Here is a 23,599-nt window from a genome sequence, read left to right as displayed (position 1 = left end):
CCAGGCTCCCCCTGGTGGAGGATTAAGGACAACACTAATAAGGGCTGGAACTGAGATTTAATCAAGAATAAAACGACCTCTTTAACAATCACTATGGTAGTAGGGAAGCAGGAATCTCTGAGACTCGGGGGGGAAATGCAGCACATTTCATCTCTGGCTCTTGGAGACCAGCAAGCGGCTCAAGAAAGTAGCTTGGCTCAGTCCCCATCCATACATACCTAAAGCTCCGGCTAAGTTTCTGCATTTGCGATCTGGAAAGGCCTGACAGAGGCTCACGGCTGGCAGGCCTATTATTCCAGGGAACTCATATGGCTTGCCTCACTCCTTCCCAGGCCCGAGGAGGCCAGTGATGTCAATGGGTGGCCAGTGCTGAGAGCCCGAGCCTGATGCTGGCCTGCTCAGCATTTGGCAGAGGGTAAAGAAGACAACAAGAGTCCAGTCTAGCCCCCACCCCACTGGCTGAGAGGCACAGTGACCCCGGGAGACGTCCAGCCAAGCCCCAGCCTCAGGAGAGAAAGAGATACACTCTAGTAGATGGGGCAGTTTCCTGGAAAGGCAGCAAGGACAGCAACCAAGGTCCCCCACTGCATCAAAAAGGGAGCCTGAGACCCCGGGGGCAGAAATGGCGAGGGGGGGGCCAAGTGTGCACTGGTTTATTGACCAAACCTCATATTCCAAACAACTTGTGTGACAGGCCAGGAAACCCCAGGCCTGTGGCAGCTGAACACAAACTTCCTGGTGGAAAGGTTTACTGGAACACAGTGTAGCCAGGGCTTACATGGGAGGCCAGCCTTGGAGGAGTCCTACACAGGTCTTCTGGAGAAAACGATTACACCCACCCACCAAAAAAGAACCCCACAATCAAATGGCGCAAATGATAAAGAGACCCACTGTGGTCCATGGTGGAGAGTTCTGCAGCAATTGTGGGATGAGAGCTGTTCTTCAGGGGCCGAGCCTAGGCACTCAAGCAAGCCTCAGCTGGCCTACCAGTGAAGGCCTGAGGGTGGTGTCTTCTCATCTTTATTGCTTTCTAGGGAGAAGGGAGGGATCCGGACATCAAAGTGGGAACCATCAGGCCTCTCGAAGCGGAAGGTGCCCCTGTGCATCAGAGAGAAGCTGGGTTAGAGGGAGTGAGGACCGAGGCCCTACTGAGGATCTTGAGAGCCCTAGGCCCTCAGCTTCAGAACTGAACACAGCAGGATGAGGCAGGATGGGCTCTCTCCAGCCTGGCTCATGTCAGGATAACACCAGTCCAGAAACCCAAAAGCCCTTCCTGGCCCTACATGAAAAGAGGAAACAGAGCTGCCCTGATTCTGGCCCTTAGATGTACGCTGCATAAACTACCCAACCATACTTTCAGGTTAAGGAGTGAACCACCAGGGAAAAACCAACAACATGGGCAACTCAGTGCAGCATCAAACCGTCAGACCTCTTGGGCCTAAGTCCTCAGCCCATGAAATCATAGGAACTAGTAACACAGAAAAAAAAATCAGACAAGTCCCACCCAAGAATGAACAGCAGCTAAAGCTCCATCTCTAATGTAACCTGGCCCAGAATTAGCGGCAAACTCTGAGCTCTCGCTTTTCTGAGCTGCGGCGCGCGTGCGGAGTCGAGGCGCCCCGCCCCACACGAGCCCACTCACCACATGTGCCCACTGGAAGCCTGCAGGGACACGTGGCTGCTATACTGGAATGCGGGCTGCTCCTTGGATAACACGGGTTCCTGTGAGGGTTTAGGCAAAATCGGTAAGGCCAGGCCAGCTCCCTGTACCCCGGGGCCACACGCTGCCAGTTCATCAGGACGATGGCCCCTCTGGCCTCCCACAATGACTGCGGGCCAGTACCACCTCCCGGGGCACAGCCACTGACGTGGGCCTTGCATTCGGCTTCTGCGAAAGAGAACCTCACACTCAACATCTGAGGCCATTAGGCAAAGATGCCGGGCACAGGACCTCCTCTGTAAATAGCTCTTCCAGAGTCCATGCACGGAGTGCCTGAGTGCCAGGCACCAGGGCGGTGTTCTGCAAACCTCTGCTGACTTAACTCTCCTGGTAATTACAAGGGTAATAGGTGTGACTCCCATTTAACAGGAAGAAACTGAGATTTTTGGTTAAACTGGCCCAAAGTTATGTGGTGAGTAAACCACACGTAGCTGGCATTCAAAGCCAGACTATCTCACTCCAAAGCCCTGTTCTCACTCAATATCCCACCCTGCTTCCCAAGCCCGTGCTGATGGGGATAAATACATGTTCAATGTGGCCACTGGCCATTTCTCGTGACTCTATTTCTCAGGAGACAGGGTGGGGTAGTGCAGGATTTGCAAAATCAGATCTCTTCTGGACCAGCAGAGACCGCAGATGTGTAAAGAGGCAGAGGAAGGGGCGCCTGGGTGGCTCAGCCGCTGGGTGTCTGCCTTTGGCTCAGGTCGTGATCCCAGGGTCCTGGGATCAAGTCCCACATCGGGCTCCCCGCTCGGCGGGAAGCCTGCTTCTCCCTCTCCCGCTCCCCCTGCTTGTGTTCCTGCTCTCGCTGTCTCTCTAACGAATAAATAAAATCTTAAAAAAAAAAAAAAAGCAGCAGAGGAAGGACAACCAGAAGCAGAGGTTCTGGGGGTGGGGAGGAGCCCACCAAAGGGCACTCATGTTCATGTGTTTACTAAGGCTCCGTGCTGGCAACAAGGACTCTACACAAGCGTGGACGTCAGACGCCCTTGGATTCGGATCCATGTCCTGCCACTGCCAGCTGCGGGACCGTGCGCCAGTTACTCACTTCGCAACCTCTCTCTTCATCTGTGAATCAGGCTGTAAGAAACCTAGCTCATGGGGCTGTTGTGAGGTGTCACTCAAAACAGCCCAAGGCATTCACATACTGAGCCTCTGTCCCTAGCCACAGAGGAGAGGAGAGCAGACACTCAGCCCCCAGGCCTGCTGGGAAGGACCAGAAACTGGGCATTATCAGCCTGATGATGCTCACCCTTCCCACCACGCCTCGGCCTCGCACTGTCTCCAACGTGCCAGATAAACTGAATATCCTCCAGTGTCGCTCCCGGAGCTGCACCACGTCACTGTCGAGGTTCTCTAAGCGGATACAGTAGCGCCACTGTGGGGGGTGGAGAGAGTTCACAGCTGAGACAGAACAGACCTGGGCTAGCCCACCCAGAATTCTAGGAAAGCAAAAGGCAACAAAGACGGACACCTGCAGTGCACAGGCCCCTCCCACCAGAGGCAAACTCCCCCCCTCCAAACCGACCCCCCCACCCCACCCCACCCTCCTCTCCCGGGCACACACTCACCCAGTAGACATGGGAATTCTGGGCTTCCTGGGGAAAAAAACAATGAATTTAAGTCCCAGAGGGCAGGACCAAGTCTGTTCCAATCAACAGCTCCCCAACTGAGTAGGTGTATTCCAGGAAGGTTGCCGAGACAGAACAATGTCGCGAGTGTCTGTGGGATGGTGACTGGACTACGGCCAACAAGCCCCAAAGGAGGCAGCCTCCCCTGGCCCCGTCCCTGGCCTCCCTCCTCCTCATCCCGTCAAGCTCACCAATAGAGCTGGGTGCCAATGGAAGTCAGCCACAGGGCCCTTCCCTTTCTCACCAGTCTTCCAGCCAGCTGCTGCCCACCCCTCCCCCCCGCAATCACTCCTGGCCTAGGCCACCGCCCTCCTCCTCGGCCCTCCCAGAGCCCAGTGCTATGACAACACTTGATGTGCTCTCTGCCAACCTCTCCCACTACCATGAGCTCCTGAAAGGCAGGGACAGGGTTTCATGTTTATTTGAAGCTCACAGCCAGGCAAGAAATAGCTCAATAAACATCTGACTAATGCATACAAAGTGTGAAGATCAGCCTCTACTGATTTAAACAAGTATGTGTATGTTCTTCATAAACAGGAAGCCTTTGAACCAGAACAGAAGGGAGAGTCAGCCTGGAGGACTCCGTCCCAGAACCTGAGGGTCTCGCTGCTCCCGATCTTGGAGTCCGCCCAGTATGTGCAGCACTTGGAAGCAGAACCACTAGGCACATGGTTTAAATGTGGAACCCACTCCACAGTCACACTGGGGATACCACAGAAAATCTGGGGGCCCGCCCGAGGGAAGGGGCCCAGGCCAGGTACACACCCTCATGCCCATGTAGAAGGGGATGACAGTGACACGAATGTTCTCGGTCGTCTCCCGGTGGACGTCAGAGAGCTCCAGCCAGGGGTGATTCTTCTCTTGCCAGGCCCGGAGCGTCTCCCGGGCCACAAAAGGGGGTGCTGCGGCAAGAGATGACTAGTTAGTCCAGGCCAGAGTCCCGGGTGTTCTCCAAATGGCCCTCCTAGAAAACTCTGCCGAGTGCCGGCCCAGGTAAACGAGGCACCCACACCTGAAGCAAAAGCACAGGCCAGAAGAAGGCACCAGGCCACGCAGAATAAGCCCCGAGCAGCTGCGGGACATCCTGGGAAGAGAAACGGGCTGGGAGTGAGAAGCCCAGGTCTTCAGACCCTACCGTAACCTTGACCTTGCCACTCACTAGCAACCAGGCTTCTTCTGATCCCTGAGCCTCACGTTCCATATCTATTAGGAAGAGATAATAGCCATCCGCCTGATAGACCTAATGGGAGGTTGAATAAAGTTGTGGATGTACAGCTTTGAAGTTATTTCTGTGATGCTGCCTTTGGAGAAAGGGCCCTCCCATTCCAGCTCCCTTCTTGAGAGAGCTCACCTTTTGTCTGGTCGTACAGAAGAAATCTATCAAACAGCTCATGCTGGATGGGAACCTGATCAGTGGAGGTATAGGGGAGGATGTCTTCATGGCTGACATAGTCCAGGCCTGGCACAGAGAGGGAAAAGAAACAGTGAAACTCACACAGGAAAAAGGAGGAACAAGGCTGAGAAGAAACACAATGCCTGGCCTTGTCTCAAGGTTGGACGAGCCTGGCACCATTGCTCTCAGCTTCTACAATCCCTCCGAGCAGATTAAAGGACATCGGAAAGGCATCAGAATCTTCTCACTGAGATACACCAGATAGATGCTCACTACTCACCTGGGATGGCATAGAGGGCCCGGCTATCATCATGGTTAGCCAAGAAAGTCACAGCTTCTGTCTGAGATCTCTGAGACTGAGGCAAGAAGTGAGTCAGAGATTTTCTTAGTCACTACCCAGTCCTGAGAACTTGGGGCCCAGGCTGGGCTCTCTCTGACCCTTCTCCCTCCCTCTGTCCCCATCAGGTTCAGGCCCTTCCCATGGAAAGAAACCCCAGGCCCAGCCATCTTGCTTACTTACTATATGTGGACAGTCTCGGGCATCAATCAGCACCTGATAGTAAGTGTGAGTTTTGCCTTTCACCTCCTTAGAGCCATGGCCAGCAGGATTCTCTGCTCTAGAGGGTAGGAGAAAAAGCCCAAGATCACCCCAAGAGAAACAGAAGTGGTGCCTACCCTAGCTCCCTACCACCTCCTTACCTAAACAGACTAGTTAGTACCTGATCTGAACCTGCTCAGCAACACCCGGGCCCTGCCCTTCCCCAGTCAGGGGCCAAGAAGGAAATATGGAGGACCCACGGCACAGAGTCTCCATTTGCCTTACCCTCTGGCTGCTTCTTGGAAGAAGGGGACCATGTTGAGAAAATCAAATTGCTGGTTCCATCCCTGAAGCCCCGAGTACCCCACTCTTCTCACATCCCTGAAGTGGTCTATGATTATTTAATGGAACTAGGCCTTTTCTTTTTTAATGTGCTCTAGTGATAAGAAATTGAAAGAAAGATTCTAACTGAATGTCAAAAAGTCAAGAAAATTAGTCCCTCAATGCCTTGTGGGCTACTTATAATGCAACAGAGAACAGCTTGGGAAAGCATCCTGGGGAGGCCTAAAGGGACCCTCTGGCTTTTAAGACTGTCCCTGGCACTCAGCACTTCTGTCTCCATGGTGTCCGCAAAGTAACCTGGGACTGTTCCAATGGCCCAAGAGGATGCTGAATTCCCCCCTGGGACCCCAACTACTTACGTCAGCCATGAGTCAGGCCTCCTCCTGAGGGTACTGTGAGGCACAATGACAGGGGTACTTACTTTTCTGGAGCTGCAGAAGCCACATCCCGGTCATATAGTCTGGCCTGCCAGGGAAACAGGACGACACCTCGGTAGCCAAAAACACTATGAAGGAAGAGCTAAGAGGAAAGAGAGCCTCAGTGAGTGTGCAGTCCACAAGTCCTTCCAGGTGGTAAGATCAGATCGCTAAGCAGGACAGGTAGCTGCAACCCCAGCGTGAGGTCCTGCCGATCTTTCTCTTGAACTCTGTGATCCACCCCCACCAGCTTCGGACCCTCTTAGCCCCTCTTGACCTGGCTGACTTCTGCTGATCGTTTAGACTGTAGCTTAGAGCCCTAGGAAGACTTCCCTGACCTCCCCTCCACTCAGCACAGTGCATAGCCACTGACCCCATCGTAATTCCTTTCTAGACTGCCAAATCTACGAAGGCACTGCTTTCTGGTTCAAGTCCAACGCCCAAACACCCGCGTCCGCTGCAGGCAGACAAGAAAAGGGGAGTGGGAAGCTGAATAAACAAGAAGTTCTTACTTACAAGGGGCCTAAATCTATCTCAGTGGATCTGGCACAAAGTCGATACAAAAACAAGAGCCTCACACCCACAGCATATATTACCCTGCAATCAGTTCAACTATGACAAAGTATCGAAGGTTTGCTTTCCTTTTTTTTCTTACTCTTTTTTTTTTCCTTAGAGAGGGAGGAAGGGGAGAAGGAAAGGGAGAGGGAGAAAGAGAATCTTAAGCAGGCTCCACACCCAGCACAGAGCCAGATGCGGGGCTCGATCCCAGGACCCTAAGATCATGACCTGAGCCAAAAGCAAGAGTCAGCCCGCTGAACCTTCTGAGCCTCCCAGGCGCCCCCAAAAGTGTGTTTTTCTTTTTTTTAAGATTTTATTTTATTTATTTGACAGAGAGAGCGAGAGAGCACAAGCAGGGGGAACAGTAGAGGGAGAGGGAGAAGCAGGCTCCCTGCCAAGCAGCGAGCCCGATACAGGGCTCGATCCCAGGACCCTGAGATCATGACCTGAGCCGAAAGCAGACGCTTGACCATCTGCGCCACCCAGGCACCCCAAAGGTATGCTTTTCTGAAAGCTCCCCCCACTGGCTTCCCACCTTCCACTAAATTACAGGATTCTTCAACAACCTGGGCCCCTCCTCACTTTGGTTCAAATTATCTCTGTCCTGGGCGCCTGAGTGGCTCAGTCGGTTAGGCATCTGCCTTCAGCTCGGGTCATGATCCCAGGATCCTGGGATCGAGTCCCGCATTTGGCTCCCTGCTCAGCGGGGAGTCTGCTTCTCCCTCTCCCTCTGCCCCTCCCCCCCTGCTCATGTGCTCGCTTGCTCTCTCTCTCAAATAAACAAAATCTTTAAAAAAAATTATCTCTGGGGCACCTGGGTGGCTCAGTCGTTAGGCGTCTGCCTTCGGCTCAGGTCATGGTCCCGGGATCCTGGGATTGAGCCCCACATCGGGCTCCCTGCTCAGTGGGGAGCCTGCTTCTCCCTCTCACACTCCCCCTACTTGTGCTCTCTCTCTCTCTCTCTCTCTCACTGTGTCTCTGTCAAATAAATAAATAAAATCTTTAAAAAAAAATCTCTGTTCACACTAACTTGGAAAGGGTACCCACTGACACATGAAGAGGATTCACATCCAGGAAAACATAAACCCCATCTTAAAAAATTTGTGATTCTGGTCTGGCACTAAACACCAAGGCAGAAAACTGTAACATTCAGGCCTATGACCAAAACTGACCCTTACAGAAGCAGGGTGTACCCTGAAAATGACAGATGAGGGGCACCTGGATGGCTCAGTTGCTAAGCGTCTGCCTTCGGCTCAGGTCATGATCCCAGGATCGAGCCCTGCATCAGGCTCCCTGCTCAGCAGAGGCCTGCTTCTCCCTCTCCCACTCCCCCTGCTTGTGTTCCTGCTCTCACTATCTCTCTCTGTCACATAAATGGATAAAAATCTTTAAAAAAAAAAAAAAGAAAGAAAGAAAGAAAAGAAAATGACAGATGACCCAGCCCAGCACTCACCTGCCCGGTCTCATATTTTCCATTCTGTTTTGGCACCTCAAATACACCAACTGTCTCCAAAACTTTGCCTTCTGGTCGGTTTCTGATGAGGAAGGAAAATAACAAGCAGCTGAAAAGCTGAGAAGGTAATGGTACCTATCCCATCAGAAAAAGCTACCAGGAGACTGAGGGGCCAGGCAGTGAGGGCAGCAAAGGGTCGAAGCAGTGTGGCAGATGAGACAGGTAAGTGTCCTCGCAAACCACCACTCCAGATTCTGCCTTTCCCCCTTTGAGGTCCAGCCACAGGCCCTACCTCAGTTTCTGTGTTAGGTCTGACTGCCCCCCAATCACTTTCTTCTCTCTTCACTCTCAGCATTCCTCATATCATGCCCTCGCACCCTGCTTATTTATACCCCTTGCCTCTCCTTCCTCCCTGACCCACCCTCCTGACCTCCCGCAGCATTGTAACCACCCTTCCCACCTTGCATTTCTGTTATTTGTGCCCATGTCTTATCTCCACTAGAGACTGTAGGTTCCCTGGGAGCAATGCCTGTGTCTGATTAGCCGTGTTCCCCCTCAGAGCCACTGTGTGTGAAATATTTTTTCTATATAATTCCATCTCTGTCTACCCTTGGAAACTGCAGCCTTCACCCTGCCCTTGAACTGCTTAGCAATCCTCTCCAAACGTCCTACTGCACTCCCTGCATTGCCCCTAGTAGTCTCTCAATCTAGTTTTTGTTCAGATTCACGTCACATTTCACAGAGATCTTACACTGCAAATACTTATCATCTCTCCCCAATACCAGTGTCTAATTTCAGCCACCAAAAGGTCAGTTCTCTCAGTGGTCTCTCTGGACACGGCTGCTCTTTCTAGGGGTCCTTCCAAGGTCTGCTATTCTTAGCATTTTGGAGATGTGAACCTTATGCTTCTTTCCTCTCACTTGATCCTCCAACCCCAGTTTGACCTGCCTGTCCCATAGCTAGAAACAATATTCACACCATTCCCCATAGCCTCAAGCCCCCTCCCCAAGTCACACAGAAAGAACCAATCTCCCCAAGGTCACGCTGAAACCCGGAACCCACGCAGGGCTCATTCTCAAGAGTCCAGTTTCCCACTTCGAGCATTCTTCTAAGGGTGGCTTTGTCCCAATCCGGGGCTGAGGGTTCAAGTCAAGGGCCCTAGGGCTTAATTAAAAGGCTGCCCACTAACAACAGCGCTCGAGATCCCCATTTGGGGAGGGAGGATTCGCTCCGGGAGGGTTACTAGCTCCCCCTCAGAGCCAGTCCTGCGTAACCCAGGGCTCTGGGCCGCGCTCCCTTCTGTTCCTGGCACGCATCCCAGGCAGGGCAGGTCGGCTCCCGGCCGGGACCCTCTCCCGGGTCGAACTCCAATCACCCTCGGCCGGCCCGGCCTCCTCCCTGGCCGGAACACGCTCCCTGGGCTCCCCGTACGGGCCCCGCGCTCCGTCCCTCACCGGGACGAGAGGTGCCTCCGCGTCGTCGTGGTCGCCGCTGGTGGGAAGGCCCCAGCTCCACCCGACGCACAGAGCGGCCTCGGCCCCCGGACCCCGGTTAACGAGCGGGACCACCAGCGGCTGCCCACGGCCAGAGCCCGCCGGGCCACACAGCCCGCCATATCCCGCCCGAGCGCCCGCTCGGCTGCTGACACGGGGCCCAACTCGCTGCCAGAGGCGTTCTGCCCCCGCCCCACACTGCCCCGCGCCGCGTCCCCGCCCCCTCGGCCCTCTGCCCCGCCTTATCCCGCCCCGTGAACTCCATGCTCCTTCCGGCGCGCGATAGGCGGAAGTCCCGGACCCCGGTCACCTGACCGTAAGTCCGCTGGACATGGCGTCTTGTTTGCTGGCGGGCGAGCGTCTGGTTCGCGCTTTGAGCCCCGGTGGGGAGCTGGAGCCAGAGCAGCTTCCCCGGAAGCTGCGGGCAGAACTTGAAGCTGCGCTGGGGAAGAAGCACGAGGACGGTGATCTTCCCAGTGGCTCCGTGCGCCTGGTTTCCTTCCGCCTGATCCGAGAGCTGCATCAGTACCTGAGAGAGAGGGGTGAGCCGCAGTCTCCAGGCCGGACTCGCCTCCCTTTTTCCAGAGTCTTTTCCCTCCTTAGTCCTTTCCCACCTCTAGCCTCGTTGTGAGGGAGAAAAAAAAACCCGTCACTCTCCTCCACCCGCGGAACGGTCATCTAGCCAACCCAAGAGTCACCTCATAAACCGTAGGACAATCCACTCCCTTAACAGCTTCCATGGGGATTTCTCGTGGGTGACAAAATTTACCTGTGCAGTTTCTGCTCTCTTGAGAGTCTCCTCTTCACTACCAGGCCGCCTTAGGGCCTCCTTACCTTTGAGGAAGTCCAGTTATAACCCCGTACCGCCGCACAAATTCAGTTTCTTCCTTTTAAGCCACATTAGAAAACAACTTAGGATAGTGATCTTGTCCTGTTTGGGAATCTGGATTTCTTTGCATCTCAAAAGCTAGTCAAATCTGGGGCGCCTGGGTGGCTCAGTCGGTTAAGTGGCTGCCTTTGGCTCAGGTCATGATCCCAGGGTCCTGGGATCGAGCCCCACGTCAGGGTGGGACTGAGCAGGGAGCCTCTTTCTCCCTCTCCCTGCCTCTCTGCCTATTTGTGCTCTCTGTCTCTCTGTCAAAAATAAATAAAGTCTTTTTAAAAAACTTAAAAAAAAAAACAAGTCAAATCTGATAGTTTCTTTTTTTTTTTTTTTTCCCACATAGGATGATGGAAAGGTGTGTTGAAAGACCTGAACTGGGAGTAGCACCTGAGTTCTAGTCAGAGCTCTGCCACAAACTCTCCTTGGAGAAGTCGTTTCTCTTTCTTGGGTCTCAGTTTCCTTAACTGTAAAGGGAGGCACTAGGACAAACTGGCTTGTAAGGTCTTTTGTCAGAATTAACATAGCCTACCCAGAAGCAGGGTGCCCTTTGTAGACTGCACAACTACTAGAACTATTAGAAGTGAAAAGTATCTTAGAGATCATCTAGTACACCGTTCTCTGAGTATTTAGCACCGCTGTGACTTAAACCTCTTTAGGGCAGTTCTATTGTGGCCACAGTGTGACTTAATCTAAACACAAATATAAGTGGCTTACTTGTTAGCTGTGACAATCACAAGATAATTGAAGAGCCGACACTTAGTCAGCTGTGCGCACTAGGAGATATTTTTGTGGAATTGTCCCAGTTGAAAATGATCTTGGAGATGAATTGAAATAGGGATGGCCATGTTTTATTTTGGTAGAAAAAACAGAAGGGTCAGACCCTTTTCTGATCTTAAGCCTTCAACCTTAGTTCTATGCATCATTATGTTTGTAAAACTCTTTTCTTCCCAGGTTCCACACTATACCTTCATGAGCTCCTAGAAGGCAGTGAAATCTACCTCCCAGAGGTTGTGAAGCCTCCCCGGGTACGTAAGGGATATATTTCTGAGAGTGGGTGTTGGCTGAATTGGACTTATTCACGATACATTCAGATTTATGAATCAACCTTTGGGCTCAAAAATTTCTCTTTTAAATCCTTGAGAGCTGGGGTGGGGGAACCAGATACTGTCCTCCCTGCTTGACAGCTTGGAAAACAGATGTCCCCAAAAAAGTTTCCAAAGCAGTGGAGGCAGAACTAATGCATGGGTCTCTTGGCACCCTTAGCAGTGCTTTGCCCCCTGAAACCAATGAACCAATGATTGTGACATGGCTTCCTAGCAAGCTGGGAGTACCCTTCTCGTTTGATTTTTCTGCCTCAGAACCCAGAGCTAGTGGCCCGTTTGGAGAAGATTAAGATACAGCTGGCCAATGAGGAGTATAAACGGATCACATACAATGTCACCTGTAAGGTAAGGGCCTGCTCTTCAGTACAAGGCCTGAGTAACTCTTGAAAGCAGAGCCCTGTGCTGGGAAGAGGTACAGAGGGAAAAAACATCGTGGAAACTTGGTTTTTATACTAGTCGGGGACCACAGAAGCTCTGTGCTGCACACAAACCTAATATAATTCCCAACTCCTTTACTGAGACTCTGGGCTCAGATGGTGACTGATTCTTTAAAAGTCATAGAGGTGGAGATAAGCCTTGGAGCCTTTCTTCTGACAGTGCTCCCTATTGTTCTGTGACATGCTCCCACCCTGGAGGAAGAGAGGAGTAGATGGATACTGGGAACCTATGTCCTTTCTCTGAAATGCTGGATCTCTGGTTCAGAAAAAAATCCAGCTGGTCCCTGACAACAGAATCCTTGGAGAAGGCAGAGTTAATGTGTTGGGAAACAGGGCAGAGCCCAGACTGACAAATGGATACTCTCTGGGCTGCCTCTGAGCTGCTTCCATTTGGAATCATTTGTGTTTCCTTTTTCCCAGGATTCAAGGCATGGTGGGACTCTTAGTGACCTAGGAAAGCAAGGTGAGGTACTGGGAAATCACATTGCTAAAGCCTCTCCCTGGGAGGGGTTGGTCATGGCAGTTCTTCCCACCCCAGTGCCCTGGGTTTAAGCCTGAGCTATTCAGGCTTGCTGTTTGAAGGAAACCCAGTTGATGGGGGAGGCAGCCCTGAGATAAGAGGGCCTCATGGAGGAGGCTGACTTAAAGGTTTCTTCCCTGGGTTCTTCCCCAAAGTGAGGTCAATGAAAGCTCTGGTCATCACCATCTTCAACTTTATTGTCACGGTGGCAGCTGCCTTCGTCTGCACTTACCTTGGAAGCCAATACATCTTCACAGAAATGGCCTCAGTAAGTAGGCACTGGGCAGGGCAGGGTGCTCCGGGTGGGAGTGCTGGTGGGAGAGAGAGGACATATGTAAAGATGCCTTGAACAGGTTAGGTGTTAAGCAAGTAGTAAATTTATGTAATAAACAAGAGGAGCATATGAGCTGTCCAGCAGTCATGGGCGTATATAATAACCTCAATAGAATCCAGATCCTATTTTCTTCCTTTCCCCCAACTTATAGGCAGGGTTTTCTCCCCTCCCCGCGCCCCCCCCCCAATATTTACTAGAGGTGCCAGAGGCTGCAGAGCTGGGTGCTGGCATGCATCCCCTAAGCCTGGTTCTCTCTCTCCCCAGCGGGTACTGGCTGCCTTGATCGTGGCCTCTGTGGTGGGCCTGGCCGAGCTGTATGTCATGGTGCGGGCGATGGAAGGCGAGTTGGGAGAGCTTTAACTGATGGGTCATCATCAAAGTCTGGAGCAGGTTTTGGGAGACTCCAGGCTCCCAGCTGCCAATCACTGACTCTCAGTCAACTTGTCAGGCCCTTTGTCCACAGCTCTGGTTAGTCAGAGGGCCAAGCCAAGGCCACCTGCTCTTCCTGCCAGAGCCCCATCCTCTGTCAATTTTCAGAGGGGCAATAAAGTAGAGTCAGACAACAACTGAAAAGAACTGGTCTTTCAGTTCCTTCTCCTGACCCCAGTGCCCATCTGCCTTCTCTAGTCCATCTGGGCACTGCCAAGGCTGGGTTTTTCTCCTTCAGGAGTAAATAGAATCCAGGTTTTCCCAGAAGTAGACCATACTGCCTTGAACTTCCCCAAGTGCATAAATCGATGGTCACCCTTGCTCCACACATCCTTGATGCAGACCTGTAATTTAGATCAGTAACCTCCAAAAAAGCAGAAAGGATTCCTTTTCTTCAGTTTGTGTAAGAAGAGGAACTGATCACAGGACATCAAATAAGAGAAAGGTTGGTACGGGATGGTGAAATTGGGAGCTAGGCAGCTACCTTTCTGGCATCTTCGTTTCGGTCTTCATCCTCTGCTCGCCTTTAGATTTTTCTGTATGCTTCTGCCTGTCTCTACCACTCATCAGCCCTCCTTAAACGTCCCGCCTTTCCATCACCCTTTGTTCTGCCTCCAAAAATGAAACCAGTTTAGATGGCAAAACAGTATGTCTGCTTTTAATTGAAAAATCTCTTGTGCTTTGTGTGTGTTGGTAGGTAGAGTATGTCTACTGTGGATTGTCTCAGCTAATAAAGGGAGATGTTCTTTGTGGATAAAGGACTGTTTCCAGATTTAACTGTATATGTGAATATGAATAAGCATATACGTGAATACGTACACATAATATATTATGAATACGTATACATGTCATATATAAGCCCGACGGAGGATATTTTATGTAGGTTCTTAAAATATCTGGGTTTGGGGGGGCGCCTGGGTGGCTCAGTCAGTTAAGCGTCTGCCTTCAGCTCAGGTTTGATCCCAGGGTCCTGGGATCGAGCCCCACATCGGGTTCCCTGCTCAGCAGGAAGCCTGATTCTCCCTCTCCCATTCCCCCTGCTTGTGTTCCTCTCTCTCTCTCTCTCTCTCTCTCTCTCTCTCTCTCAAATAAATAAGATCTTAAAAAAAATCTGGGTTTGGGTGAGTGCAGAAAATAGTTTATAAATATGCACAGTTGAGTAATTGTTTTACGTGATTACTTTTGGTCTTCATAACAATCCTGGAGGTTGGAAGAGGAAATAACTTTAGTCCCCTTTTCCCGAAGACAAAACTGAGGCTGAGAGAAATCAGATGACCAGCTGCGGTCCTTCCTCTGTTAAATGGAGCCAAAGACCGCTAGGTTGTTCTGAAGTCCCCATGTAATGTTAAACTTCAGAGAACTTAGATTAGTGGTATACTGATAGAATCTGTGTAAAGATACTTTAAAACTGTCAGTTTTTTATCCAATAAATATTTATTGTATCTACTGCATTCTTATTTCAAGTCTTGTGACAACACACAAGCTCAGAGATTCCTTAGTTCTGATATTTGTTCAGGGTCTGTTCCTAATGGTATATTCCTTTCCATTTGTTCACACTATGAACTCCTATGGTGTTTTTTTTCCCCAGGGTACTCTTCTGTTCTTAGAAATTACACACTCATGGGGCACCTGGGTGGCTCAGTTGGTTAAGCATCTGACTCATGATTTCGGTTCATGTCATGATCTCATGGGTTATGAGATTGAGCCCTGCATTAGCTCTGCGCTCAGTGGGAAGTCTGCTTGAGTCTCCCTCTCTTTCTCCCTCTGCCCCTCCCCCCTACTCACTTTCTCTCTCTCTCTCTCTCAAATAAATATTTTTAAAAAGGAGGAAAGAAATTACACACTCATGGGTTCAGTAGACATTTGCTCTACAGTGCTTGCTAGTTTCTACTTGGTACATAGTCAGTCTGAGCTTCCCCAGACAGTACGTGAGAGAGGGAAGGTTCATTCCTTCTGTTCCACCATAGATGACTTTGTTGAGAGATCTTAGAATTTCTGTTGTTGGTTGAAAGAAATGTCAACTGTGAGAAAAAAGTTAAGGTGGCATTTTATAATGTTTCTAGCAAGCCAGACCATTTAAGACTGAGTTTAAAAGCTACACTGAATGTCTGTGGAGATTCGTGGCTGTCGTACTTTACTGAACTCTGCGGGCCAGGTAGCATGTAGGCCCACATAGCCTTCAGCGTTCACGCCCCCCAGATACCTGGATTGGAAGGTTGGAAGGCTTGTAAATGTTAGATAAAGGGCAGGCCCCCTCAAACAGCTTCTGCCCCAAGGTGTGTTCTCACACTGAGATTGGGGTCATTCCACACACACACCCCTTTCACTAGAATGGGGTCCTTACCTTGATCCCAAGCCCCTCCTCACAAGTCAGCAGGCTTCTGCGGCCTTGAACACTTATTGAGAACTCCTTTATGAGCCAAGTACTGTGCTAGCTGCTGGAGATCAAGAGGTAGAAGACCTAGTTCCTGCCAAGGGGTTCTTCACCGTGCAAAGTGTTTTTCCGCGTGCAGGGGCAGAGTTGGAGATAGCAATAAGGTGGCCTGTCCTCCGGTTCTCGTCACAGAAGAACACTCTCTCTGCTCTCAGCCACTTCCTCCATCTCTCACCACCCCATACTTTTCTCCACTGCAGTCTGGGCCCAGGGCTTCCCAGGGCAAAAGGGGAGTGCTTGGCAGGAGGCCAGATGATCAAGAAGTTTGGTGTTCTCCCAGTTTCTCCTAGCCTGCTGTATGGAGAGGGAAGGCACCTCGGGTGAATCGAGAGCTTTTATAACGCATCACACCACATGAAGCCCTTCACTTAACATTATTGCTTCCCATTCCCCGAATGGAGAGAAGACAAGTATTATCACCCCCCATTTTTTGCAGGCCCATAGACTTTCAGAGAGTTGCAGGGTTACATAGCAGAGCCAGGATTTGAATCCAGCCCAGACTGATTGCAAATTCCATGCTTTCCTGGAGCAGAGCGGCTCCAGAAGTGGAAGCAGCCGGAGCGGCCTGGAAGCTGTGGGAGCAGAAGCAGGAACGTGCCGGCAGAGGCTCCCATCTCCCAGCCAGAGCCCTAAGCCCTTCAATTAACTGTCCCTCTAATCCCAGGAGAAGCCTGGGTAATGCCTCCCACCCAGGAGCTGTGTGAAACCTGGCCCTATTTAGGGATTAGGTGATGGAGATACATCTCAAAAGCAAACGGCGCTTGTCCCCATTCACTTGCAGCACACAACAATCCAGATTAAGTGTATAGAGTTTGGGTTTTATTTGGAGATTAGTTGGTATTACAGATGATGGTGATAGGAAAACCCAAGGTTGCCAGTGTGCACGCCCCCACTCCCCGCTGAATCTGTCACGTTGTCTCCACAGCCTCAGGTCAGAGGGCAGCCAATCTGATCTTTGTGAAAATTAAATGAACATAAGCCCTGGGCTCCTCTTTCTGCTTTACTACTATAATATCACTTCCTCTTCAGATCCATGGTTCCGATTCATTTGTCCAGGTGGTGGTAGGTCAGAAGAGGGGGCCCTGGTTCCCAGCAGTCTGGAATTAGTTTCCGTGCTCTTCTCACCGAACTCACCTAGCAGCTAGCTAATGGCCTGAAAGTGAGGGGCGGCTGCCCATTCTTTGGAGGGAGGAGGTGTTGTCAGCCAGGGTGAGAAGAATTGGGTGCCAGGCCTGGCTTCAGAGAGGTGGACAACCCAGCCCTTACCCCATCTCTCTGAAGGTACCTCCTGCCATGGTGATGGGCATAGGCTCCAGGAGGGGCGGGGTGCTGTGTAGCAGGAGCCAGGCCCTGGGGACTCTGGGCTGGCCTGGAGGACAGTGGGAAGGAGGGATTCCTCAGCTAACCTTCCTTCTGATAAGAGAACTCCCTTGTGTAACAGGTGGGGTGGGGGATCCACTTCTGATGCGTTCAGCCCTGAGGGGCAGGGTGGGCTGCAGAGCCAGAGGAGCGGTCTCCCAAGTTCTGGTCTTCGATTAGGAGTGGTCCAGGTTGGTGACGATGGCGGAGGCATAGATGAGGTCAGATAAGCTGCCCAATGAGGTTTGGGGAGTGGCTCGCTCTGAAGAAAGGTGGACCCCTGAAGCCCCAGCTGGTCCCCATGGGGCTACAGCTTTAGCCCCTGCCCAGCCCTGCCCTGGACTCAAGCCGGGAGCTGGGCAGGAGGCATGTCGACTCATTGAGGCACACTGAGGTGTGCTGTTGGAGGGCGGAAGCTGGCCTAGTGTTCGGGGCTCCCGGGCCTGCTGGAGGGTGTCTGGAAGAGATCGAGCTCTCTGGGTGTGCTCGGGCCTGGGGCTTAGGCCTCCTGCCTTCCTGTTCTTGATTCTCTTGGCCCGGCGGTTCTGGAACCACACCTGATAAGGGAAAAAGGAATCTCTTCTGGCTCCAGCACCCCCTTCCCCAGCTACAGGGAAAGCAAAACCTGGAGGTGGGAACCCAGAAAAAAGGGACTGTGCGAGAGTACCCCCACCCTGAGAGGGGGTCACTGCTCACCTGTATCTTGGCCTCAGGAAGGCAGGTGACCCGAGCCAGGTGCTCACGGGTGCCGATGTCGGGGTAGGGCCGTGCTGCAAATGCCCGCTCCAGCTCCAGCAGCTGCCCCCTGCTGAAGGTGGTCCGCTTTCTCCGGGGGGAACCCAACCCACTGGCATGGCCTGCGGGCCAGAGTAGGAGTCAAGCCAGGACTCCCTGCGAGAGCCTCCATCCCAGCCTCAAAACTCCCAGCCGACTCTCTGCTCCCTCACTTCCACCTTCCCCCCATCACACCTTCCCCACATTCTCCCCCTGCCCACCCTTTCCCCACCAGATCACCTGGTGAGGATGCGTCCACAGGGCTGGCCATGGAGCTGGCGGAGAATGAGGAGCCAGAGGGCCATGCCAAGGCTGTGCCCGCACCACACCCCTCCTCCTGGGGTTTTATCCTGCTCAGAGGGTTGGCCCCGCCTCCAGGAGGGGAGAGGTTTCATGTCCAGCTTGAGGGGAGCAGAGCCGTCCCAGAGGAAGGAGGGGAGGCCAGGGGCAGGGTTGGGGCTTGTGTGGGTATGGGTGGAGCAAAACTTCTGTGGCCCCTGCTCCTCTGGGGCTTCATAAAGGAAGCCGGTCCGAGCCCCCCTCCTCACACCGCAGACTCCAGCAGTCTGTGTCTGAAATCCTGTACTTTGTGAAAATCTTCCCAGGACTCCTTCCAGGCAGCTGAAAAAATCCCTCTCTCTAGTGCTCCCAGTGCTTCACCTGCCCCTTCTGGAGCCCTCAGTGCCCTGGCGCTGGCTACCTTTAGGGGAGAGTGGGTGGAGTCCTGTGCCACAACCGAAGGCTGGGCAGGATGACAGGGACAGCGGGTGATGACAGGGATGACGGCTAGCAGGTGAACGGCAGCCACCCCGCCCTCAGCAGGGCTAGGGAGCTGATGTCACTACCAGCATGCCCTCAGGTCTGCTTTAGAGACTCGTCTGCATCCAACCCTTTGAAAGCCCAAATGGGCTTCTTGGAGTCCAGGAACCTAGAACCAGAGGAGGTTCCACAGGTACAATCAAGGCATCCTAAGAAAGATGTTTGTGTTTACAGAGTAGTCATCCTTGTAAGTCTTTGGAGCCACTTTTCTAAGAGAAGTGGGTGCGTTTGAATTTCTTTTGCATTCTTGCCCTTCCCTCTCCTAACCTCAGTACCGCACACCCCAGACCCGAGACAGAGGCCTCAAAGAAAGGCTCATCCTAGGGGTGGGTTTGGGGGAGCACACCACTTCCCTAGGCTAACCACATTGCAGGCGCAGGATGGGCAGGAAAGCTAAGCCAGAAGTCCACCTCCCTCTGCCCTTTCTCTCTCCTCCAAGACCCTAGTCAATTCCTAGAGGCAAAGCAAGCCCAGGGCTCGGAGGGGCACTTGGTAGCTCCTGTCGTCATCAGTGGGGTTCAAGCTCCTGCTAATGTTGGTAGCCCCCTGTAGGGGCTGCTTAGCTCAGGAGGAAGGCTAGCGCTCGTGAGGCCCTCCCCAGCCCAGAGCTTTTTGGGTTCACAGAGAGGGCCTGAACTCAATGTGGACTGGACACAAGGGGGCTCTCCTCCCGCAAGACATTGTGACGGCCCAGCCTCCCTTCCTTTCCCCAAGCAGATCCCTGTCTCCTGCCTGTCCACCCCAGTCAGGACAGTAGTCTTAAACTCAGGGTCAAGGGATCTTTATTGGGCTGGGAGGAAGAGGTTGAGGAAGGAGCAGCGGAGGGCCCAGCTGTGTGGGCTCAGATTCCTACTGGTGGCCAGGGGCTGAGCAGCCCAGCCAGTACTGGGCGATGGAGCGTGGGTAAGGAGGGCTCACGGTGTCCACTCGCCGTGTGCGAAGGTTGACTCGGTAGTACTTGTCTGGAAGAGAGGTCGGGAGAGGATGTGTGAGACCCAGCCTGGCCCTGCCCAGTCCTGCCCTGAGAAAGAAGACATGGGTCTTTCCTGGAAGGGTAAGTGAACATCCAAAATGCAGCTAAGGATTCCCACCCTGGCTTTCTGGAGTCACCACCCAAGGGCCATGTTCAGCCCACGCGGGACCAGGGACAGCAGGGAAGACCCAGCTAGACGAGCTCCAAGGATGGCAGAGGCTCCCACCTCGTGAGAAGAAGTAAACACTTTGGATGGGCTCGCAGGTGGCAGGCACAAGCCAGTCCATGTCGTAGTCATAGTTGTAGGTGCCCAGGCCGCTCTCCTCACTGGAGAACCAGGACAGCCAGGTTGAACGGGATTGCCGCTGGGGGTTCTGGCTGCGGCCTCGGCCACGGTGACGGTTACGGCGTGAACGGTAGCGCTTACGGCTACGCCGCTTAGACTTGGGCTTCTTGGCCCAGGATCGGGGAGCTGAGCCTGAGATGTAGATGCGGCCGGCCATGGCCGCATCCACCTGCGTCGGCACACCAGGCCAGTCCTGGCTGATGAACCGGGGCTGTCCAGCACCACCTGTGGCAGGGGATGGGTTAATGAGAACCCTGGAGGCCTGTAGAGTTCATCTGGTGCCCAACAGTGGGCTGTGTGCCTTGCCCAAGGACACCGCAAGCTCATGGCAGAGCACAGTGCTTGGGCCCTCTGACTCCCCGTTCAGTGCTCTTTCTCCTGGCCTTCCTCCACTACAGCCCTCCCCACTTGCCTCAGCCACGGCCACTCCTCCTGCCGTCTATGCCCTTGGCTGTGCTAGGCAAAGTCCACTGTGTGGGGTCCAGGTGGACCTCCCCCCAGAGGTCAACAGAAACAAAGTCTGGCCTGAGCAAACAGCTTTTGATCCACAGCTCTGCAATCACAGCCCCCTCTGGCATGCTGTGCCCTGCCCGTCCCCAGAGGGTCCCAGGAGGTGAAAGCAAGACTTGCCCTCCCTCCATACCAGGGGGTCTGCTCCAGAAGAGAAGCTCGAAGAGGGTCTCCCAGCTGTCCCTCTGCAGCAGGGCAAAGTGTTCAAACACGGCGGACAGGGAGCTGCCTTCACACTCCTCCTGACTGGGTTGCTGCTGGAACTCGTACTCCCAGTACTGTCTCCCTGAGTGGGGAAGCCGGGGGTGGGGGGGGGGGGGGACGTGTGAGCAAGGCTGGAAAGCCAGCCCCAAGGCTGCTGAAGATAGGAGCTCCTGGCAGGGGGCAAGCCTAGTTTGACCCTGCCCCTAGAGGAGTGTGGAGGCAAACCAAGACCACCCCACTGCCTGCTCTTTCTCGCACCCACTCCCTTAGTACCCTTAAAGAAGTAGACCCGCTCCCGGCCACTGTAGCTATGAGCAGGGAGAGCCAAGGCTGCATCCACGTTGTCCGGAATGCCCTTGAAGCCTTCAGAGATGTTGCGGGGGAAATCTGGGTCCAGGACACCATCCTCGAAGCGCCAGTACTGATTACCCTAAGGGGTAGAGAAGGAGGAGGGAGTGAGGAGGTAGCTGGCTGGGCACAGGCAGAGTCCCCCACCCAAGGCAGCCGTCCCAGTTCTAGGCTTGTCGCCCAGGACCTGGAGCCCTGGGCTTCCCTGTCCTCAAGAGCCCCAGTCAGGGACCACAGGCTGGGATCCAGCCTTCCTGCCCACCCTAGTCCTGGGCACAGCAGCCCTCCACCCCTGCCTAGATACCCTTGACCCTGACCCACAGCCTCCGGGCCTGGTACCTTGAAAAGGTAGGTCTTCCCCTGACAGTTGATGCGAGTGAAGGCAGCATCGATGGGGCCCTCAATGCCCCAGACATCTCGGATAAGCTTGGGGTACCCAGGCCTCACTGCCTCTTCATCCAGCTCATAACAATACTGCCCTAGAGTGCGGGAGGCTGTGTGAGGGAGGGGATGTTCCAGGGGCAGACCCCTACCCCCAAGACATGCCCCTGGAATCACCTCGGAAGGCAAAGAGGGAGCCGTTCTTGAGGTCAGTGAAGGCATCAAAGGGCTTCCCACTGCATAGCTCCTCCTTTGCTGGGGACTCAGGGATGTCTTCGGCATGGGTCTCAGGCCCTGAGGTCTCCTGCCCAGGTCCTGGAGCCTCTTCTTCAGGGATCAGAATAGGTACCAGGGCAGGAGACTCCTCATGCCCCGTCTGCAGGCCAGGGCTCAGCATGGTGCTCCCCTGCTGTGTGAGGACGCTCCCTCTCGACCCCTCGGGGTAGTCAGTGGCCCCATACTCATCTTCTGGCAGAGTGAATACATCCCCACGAGTCACTGTGGGCAGAGTGGGTGGTGGTGAGTGTCCAGCTGCAGAGGGGACCCCGGACCCAGCCAGCCCTTCTGGACGCACCTTGGGGCTTGCACTCGGTCACATAGTCCTCGCAGCAGCTCTGGTAGTAAGAGCAGAGCTCGTCACACTGACACTTCCTGTCGGCGTTGAAGCCCTCTGTGCAGCGGCCCGTGCAGGACTCTGTGGGGAGGAGATGTTAGTTGGCATGGCCAAGCCCAGACCACCCTTGCCCACCCTCCGTTGGCCCGAACAGCCGCCAATCCCCTCTGCACCTTGGTCAGCCAGAACAACGCAGGCCAGCAGGACTAGCGGCAGCAGGGGCCTTGGGGAGGCCATGGCAGGCCCCTAGCTTCTAGCCTGGTGAACTGGGCTCTGCGCGCTTCGATGCTTGAAGAAGGGAGGGCGAGGTGGGGACTGGGAGGGCGGGAGCCAGAGAAAAAGAGCTGTGCCTTTTCTGCTGTTTGCTCAATCTCTGGCCCAGCCCCCAGTGCCCTGGACCCCAGAGGCTGCTGCAGCAAAGGGTCACATTCCTGGAACTCCGGGCCTGGGAGAACTGTAAATAGGATCCTTGCCAAGCTCCGTGTCGTGTCAGAAGGGAACCAGCGCAGTGGATCTGGAGGACATAAAGAAGGCCCACTGTGCCACTCACAGGCTGTGACCTTGGGCAAATGGTTTTACCTGCCCTGGCTTTCTTTTTGGTTAAGTGAGATTAATAATGCTTGCCTCCTGTTGTGTTGGGGGTTACACAAACTAAAGCAGACGAAATTCCCAGTGCCTGGAGTAGTGCCAGCTTCATTCTCCATAACCGGTTATTTATCTGTGATCTGTTTGATCTGGCACATCCCTGACTGTCTCACCCACCCACTGTGTATTTAGGGCAGTGAAAAGGCGGGGGGGGGGGGGGGGGCGGTTGGAGGAATGCTGGTAAGCATCCTGGGGGAATTTTTTTTTTATCATAAAAAAACAGATTTTCGTGTTTAGGTTCAACTCTTGGATGCATTGATTTTCCCAAGCTGGGCTTCACAGCACAGCAAAATTGGATGAATATTAACCATTTGGACTGGATTTGATTCCTTAGTCTCCCCATATTTCACTGCTCCTTGGTAGGCACTGCTCCGTCTCCACCTTCAGATTCCCTATGGGTTAAGAATAGCCTCATTCGCCACACTTTTAGACTAAGTAGCATCCCTCTTTCCAGAAAATACCCCTGGCACAGAAGGCCTGATTTTGTGCCCACTGCCCCGGGCCCATTGGGCCTCCTGAAATCCTGGCACCACCTGGAAAAAATGATTGTCGGAGTTTCCAACTGACTTTTTCAGTTCCATAATCAGAGAGGGGTGTGTGACTTTGGGCAGGCTCTTTTCTGTGAGCTTCAGTCAGTTTGGCTGTTAAAGGGGAACACTAATCCCTACCCCTTAGGCCTGTCTCAAGGCTTCATTGAGAAACAGGCATAAAGGGTCTGCTGCCATGATTGCTTGAACCACTGTTAGGGGAGGGGGCACGCTCCACGGTGTTGCCGTCACGTTGCAGTGTCATGGGGTTTGCGGGGGAAACCGAGGCAGTCCTCCCGCTCTGCACCCTCTCCCCCTAGTCGCCACCCCCACCCCACCGCAGGGCGTGGGCGTGGGCGTGGCTGTGGCTGGGGAAAGCCGGGGGGGGGGGTGAGGCTACTCAGGAGGCCGGGGAA

At 53.5% G+C, this 23,599-nt stretch overlaps 4 protein-coding genes across 5 annotated transcripts; 1 reads left to right on the top strand and 3 right to left on the bottom strand.

Annotated features, from left to right (window-relative positions):
• Positions 1-636: 636 nt before the first annotated feature.
• Positions 637-9,751, bottom strand: POLDIP2 (DNA polymerase delta interacting protein 2). Its single transcript, XM_027568490.2, has 11 exons — positions 9,506-9,751; positions 8,052-8,133; positions 6,046-6,143; positions 5,265-5,361; positions 5,025-5,100; positions 4,703-4,810; positions 4,117-4,253; positions 3,292-3,318; positions 2,973-3,098; positions 1,643-1,722; positions 637-1,098 (listed from the first exon to the last, which is right to left on the bottom strand). Exons 1-11 carry the CDS (start codon positions 9,664-9,666, stop codon positions 984-986), a joined length of 1,107 nt encoding a protein of 368 aa, XP_027424291.1. The 5' UTR covers positions 9,667-9,751; the 3' UTR covers positions 637-983.
• Positions 9,752-9,854: 103 nt separating this feature from the next.
• On the top strand, positions 9,855-16,462 carry TMEM199 (transmembrane protein 199). 2 transcript variants are annotated; one of them, XM_027625432.1, is made up of 6 exons: positions 9,855-10,086; positions 11,379-11,452; positions 11,786-11,875; positions 12,388-12,430; positions 12,643-12,755; positions 16,217-16,462. In XM_027625432.1, the coding sequence occupies exons 1-6, from the start codon at positions 9,876-9,878 to the stop codon at positions 16,328-16,330; spliced, it is 645 nt and encodes a 214-aa protein (XP_027481233.1). In that variant the 5' UTR covers positions 9,855-9,875; the 3' UTR covers positions 16,331-16,462. The 2 variants fall into 2 exon arrangements, with proteins under 2 accessions (XP_027481233.1, XP_027481234.1); XM_027625433.1 differs by lacking the exon at positions 16,217-16,462 and adding an exon at positions 13,086-14,275.
• Positions 16,463-16,484: 22 nt separating this feature from the next.
• SEBOX (SEBOX homeobox) lies at positions 16,485-18,955 on the bottom strand. Its single transcript, XM_027625434.2, has 4 exons — positions 18,919-18,955; positions 18,058-18,189; positions 17,740-17,900; positions 16,485-17,600 (listed from the first exon to the last, which is right to left on the bottom strand). The coding sequence occupies exons 1-4, from the start codon at positions 18,953-18,955 to the stop codon at positions 17,220-17,222; spliced, it is 711 nt and encodes a 236-aa protein (XP_027481235.2). The 3' UTR covers positions 16,485-17,219.
• Positions 18,956-19,401: 446 nt separating this feature from the next.
• VTN (vitronectin) lies at positions 19,402-22,408 on the bottom strand. The gene is made up of 8 exons (XM_027625429.2): positions 22,185-22,408; positions 21,973-22,092; positions 21,576-21,896; positions 21,357-21,496; positions 20,943-21,099; positions 20,599-20,751; positions 19,836-20,180; positions 19,402-19,598 (listed from the first exon to the last, which is right to left on the bottom strand). Exons 1-8 carry the CDS (start codon positions 22,246-22,248, stop codon positions 19,486-19,488), a joined length of 1,413 nt encoding a protein of 470 aa, XP_027481230.1. The 5' UTR covers positions 22,249-22,408; the 3' UTR covers positions 19,402-19,485.
• Between the last annotated feature and the right edge of the window lie 1,191 nt (positions 22,409-23,599).

This window comes from Zalophus californianus, chromosome 16 (assembly GCF_009762305.2).
Source record: "Zalophus californianus isolate mZalCal1 chromosome 16, mZalCal1.pri.v2, whole genome shotgun sequence".
In the NCBI taxonomy this organism is placed as follows: domain Eukaryota; kingdom Metazoa; phylum Chordata; class Mammalia; order Carnivora; family Otariidae; genus Zalophus; species Zalophus californianus.
Note: the sequence above shows the minus strand (reverse complement) of the source record. Positions and strands in the feature narration are given on the sequence as shown.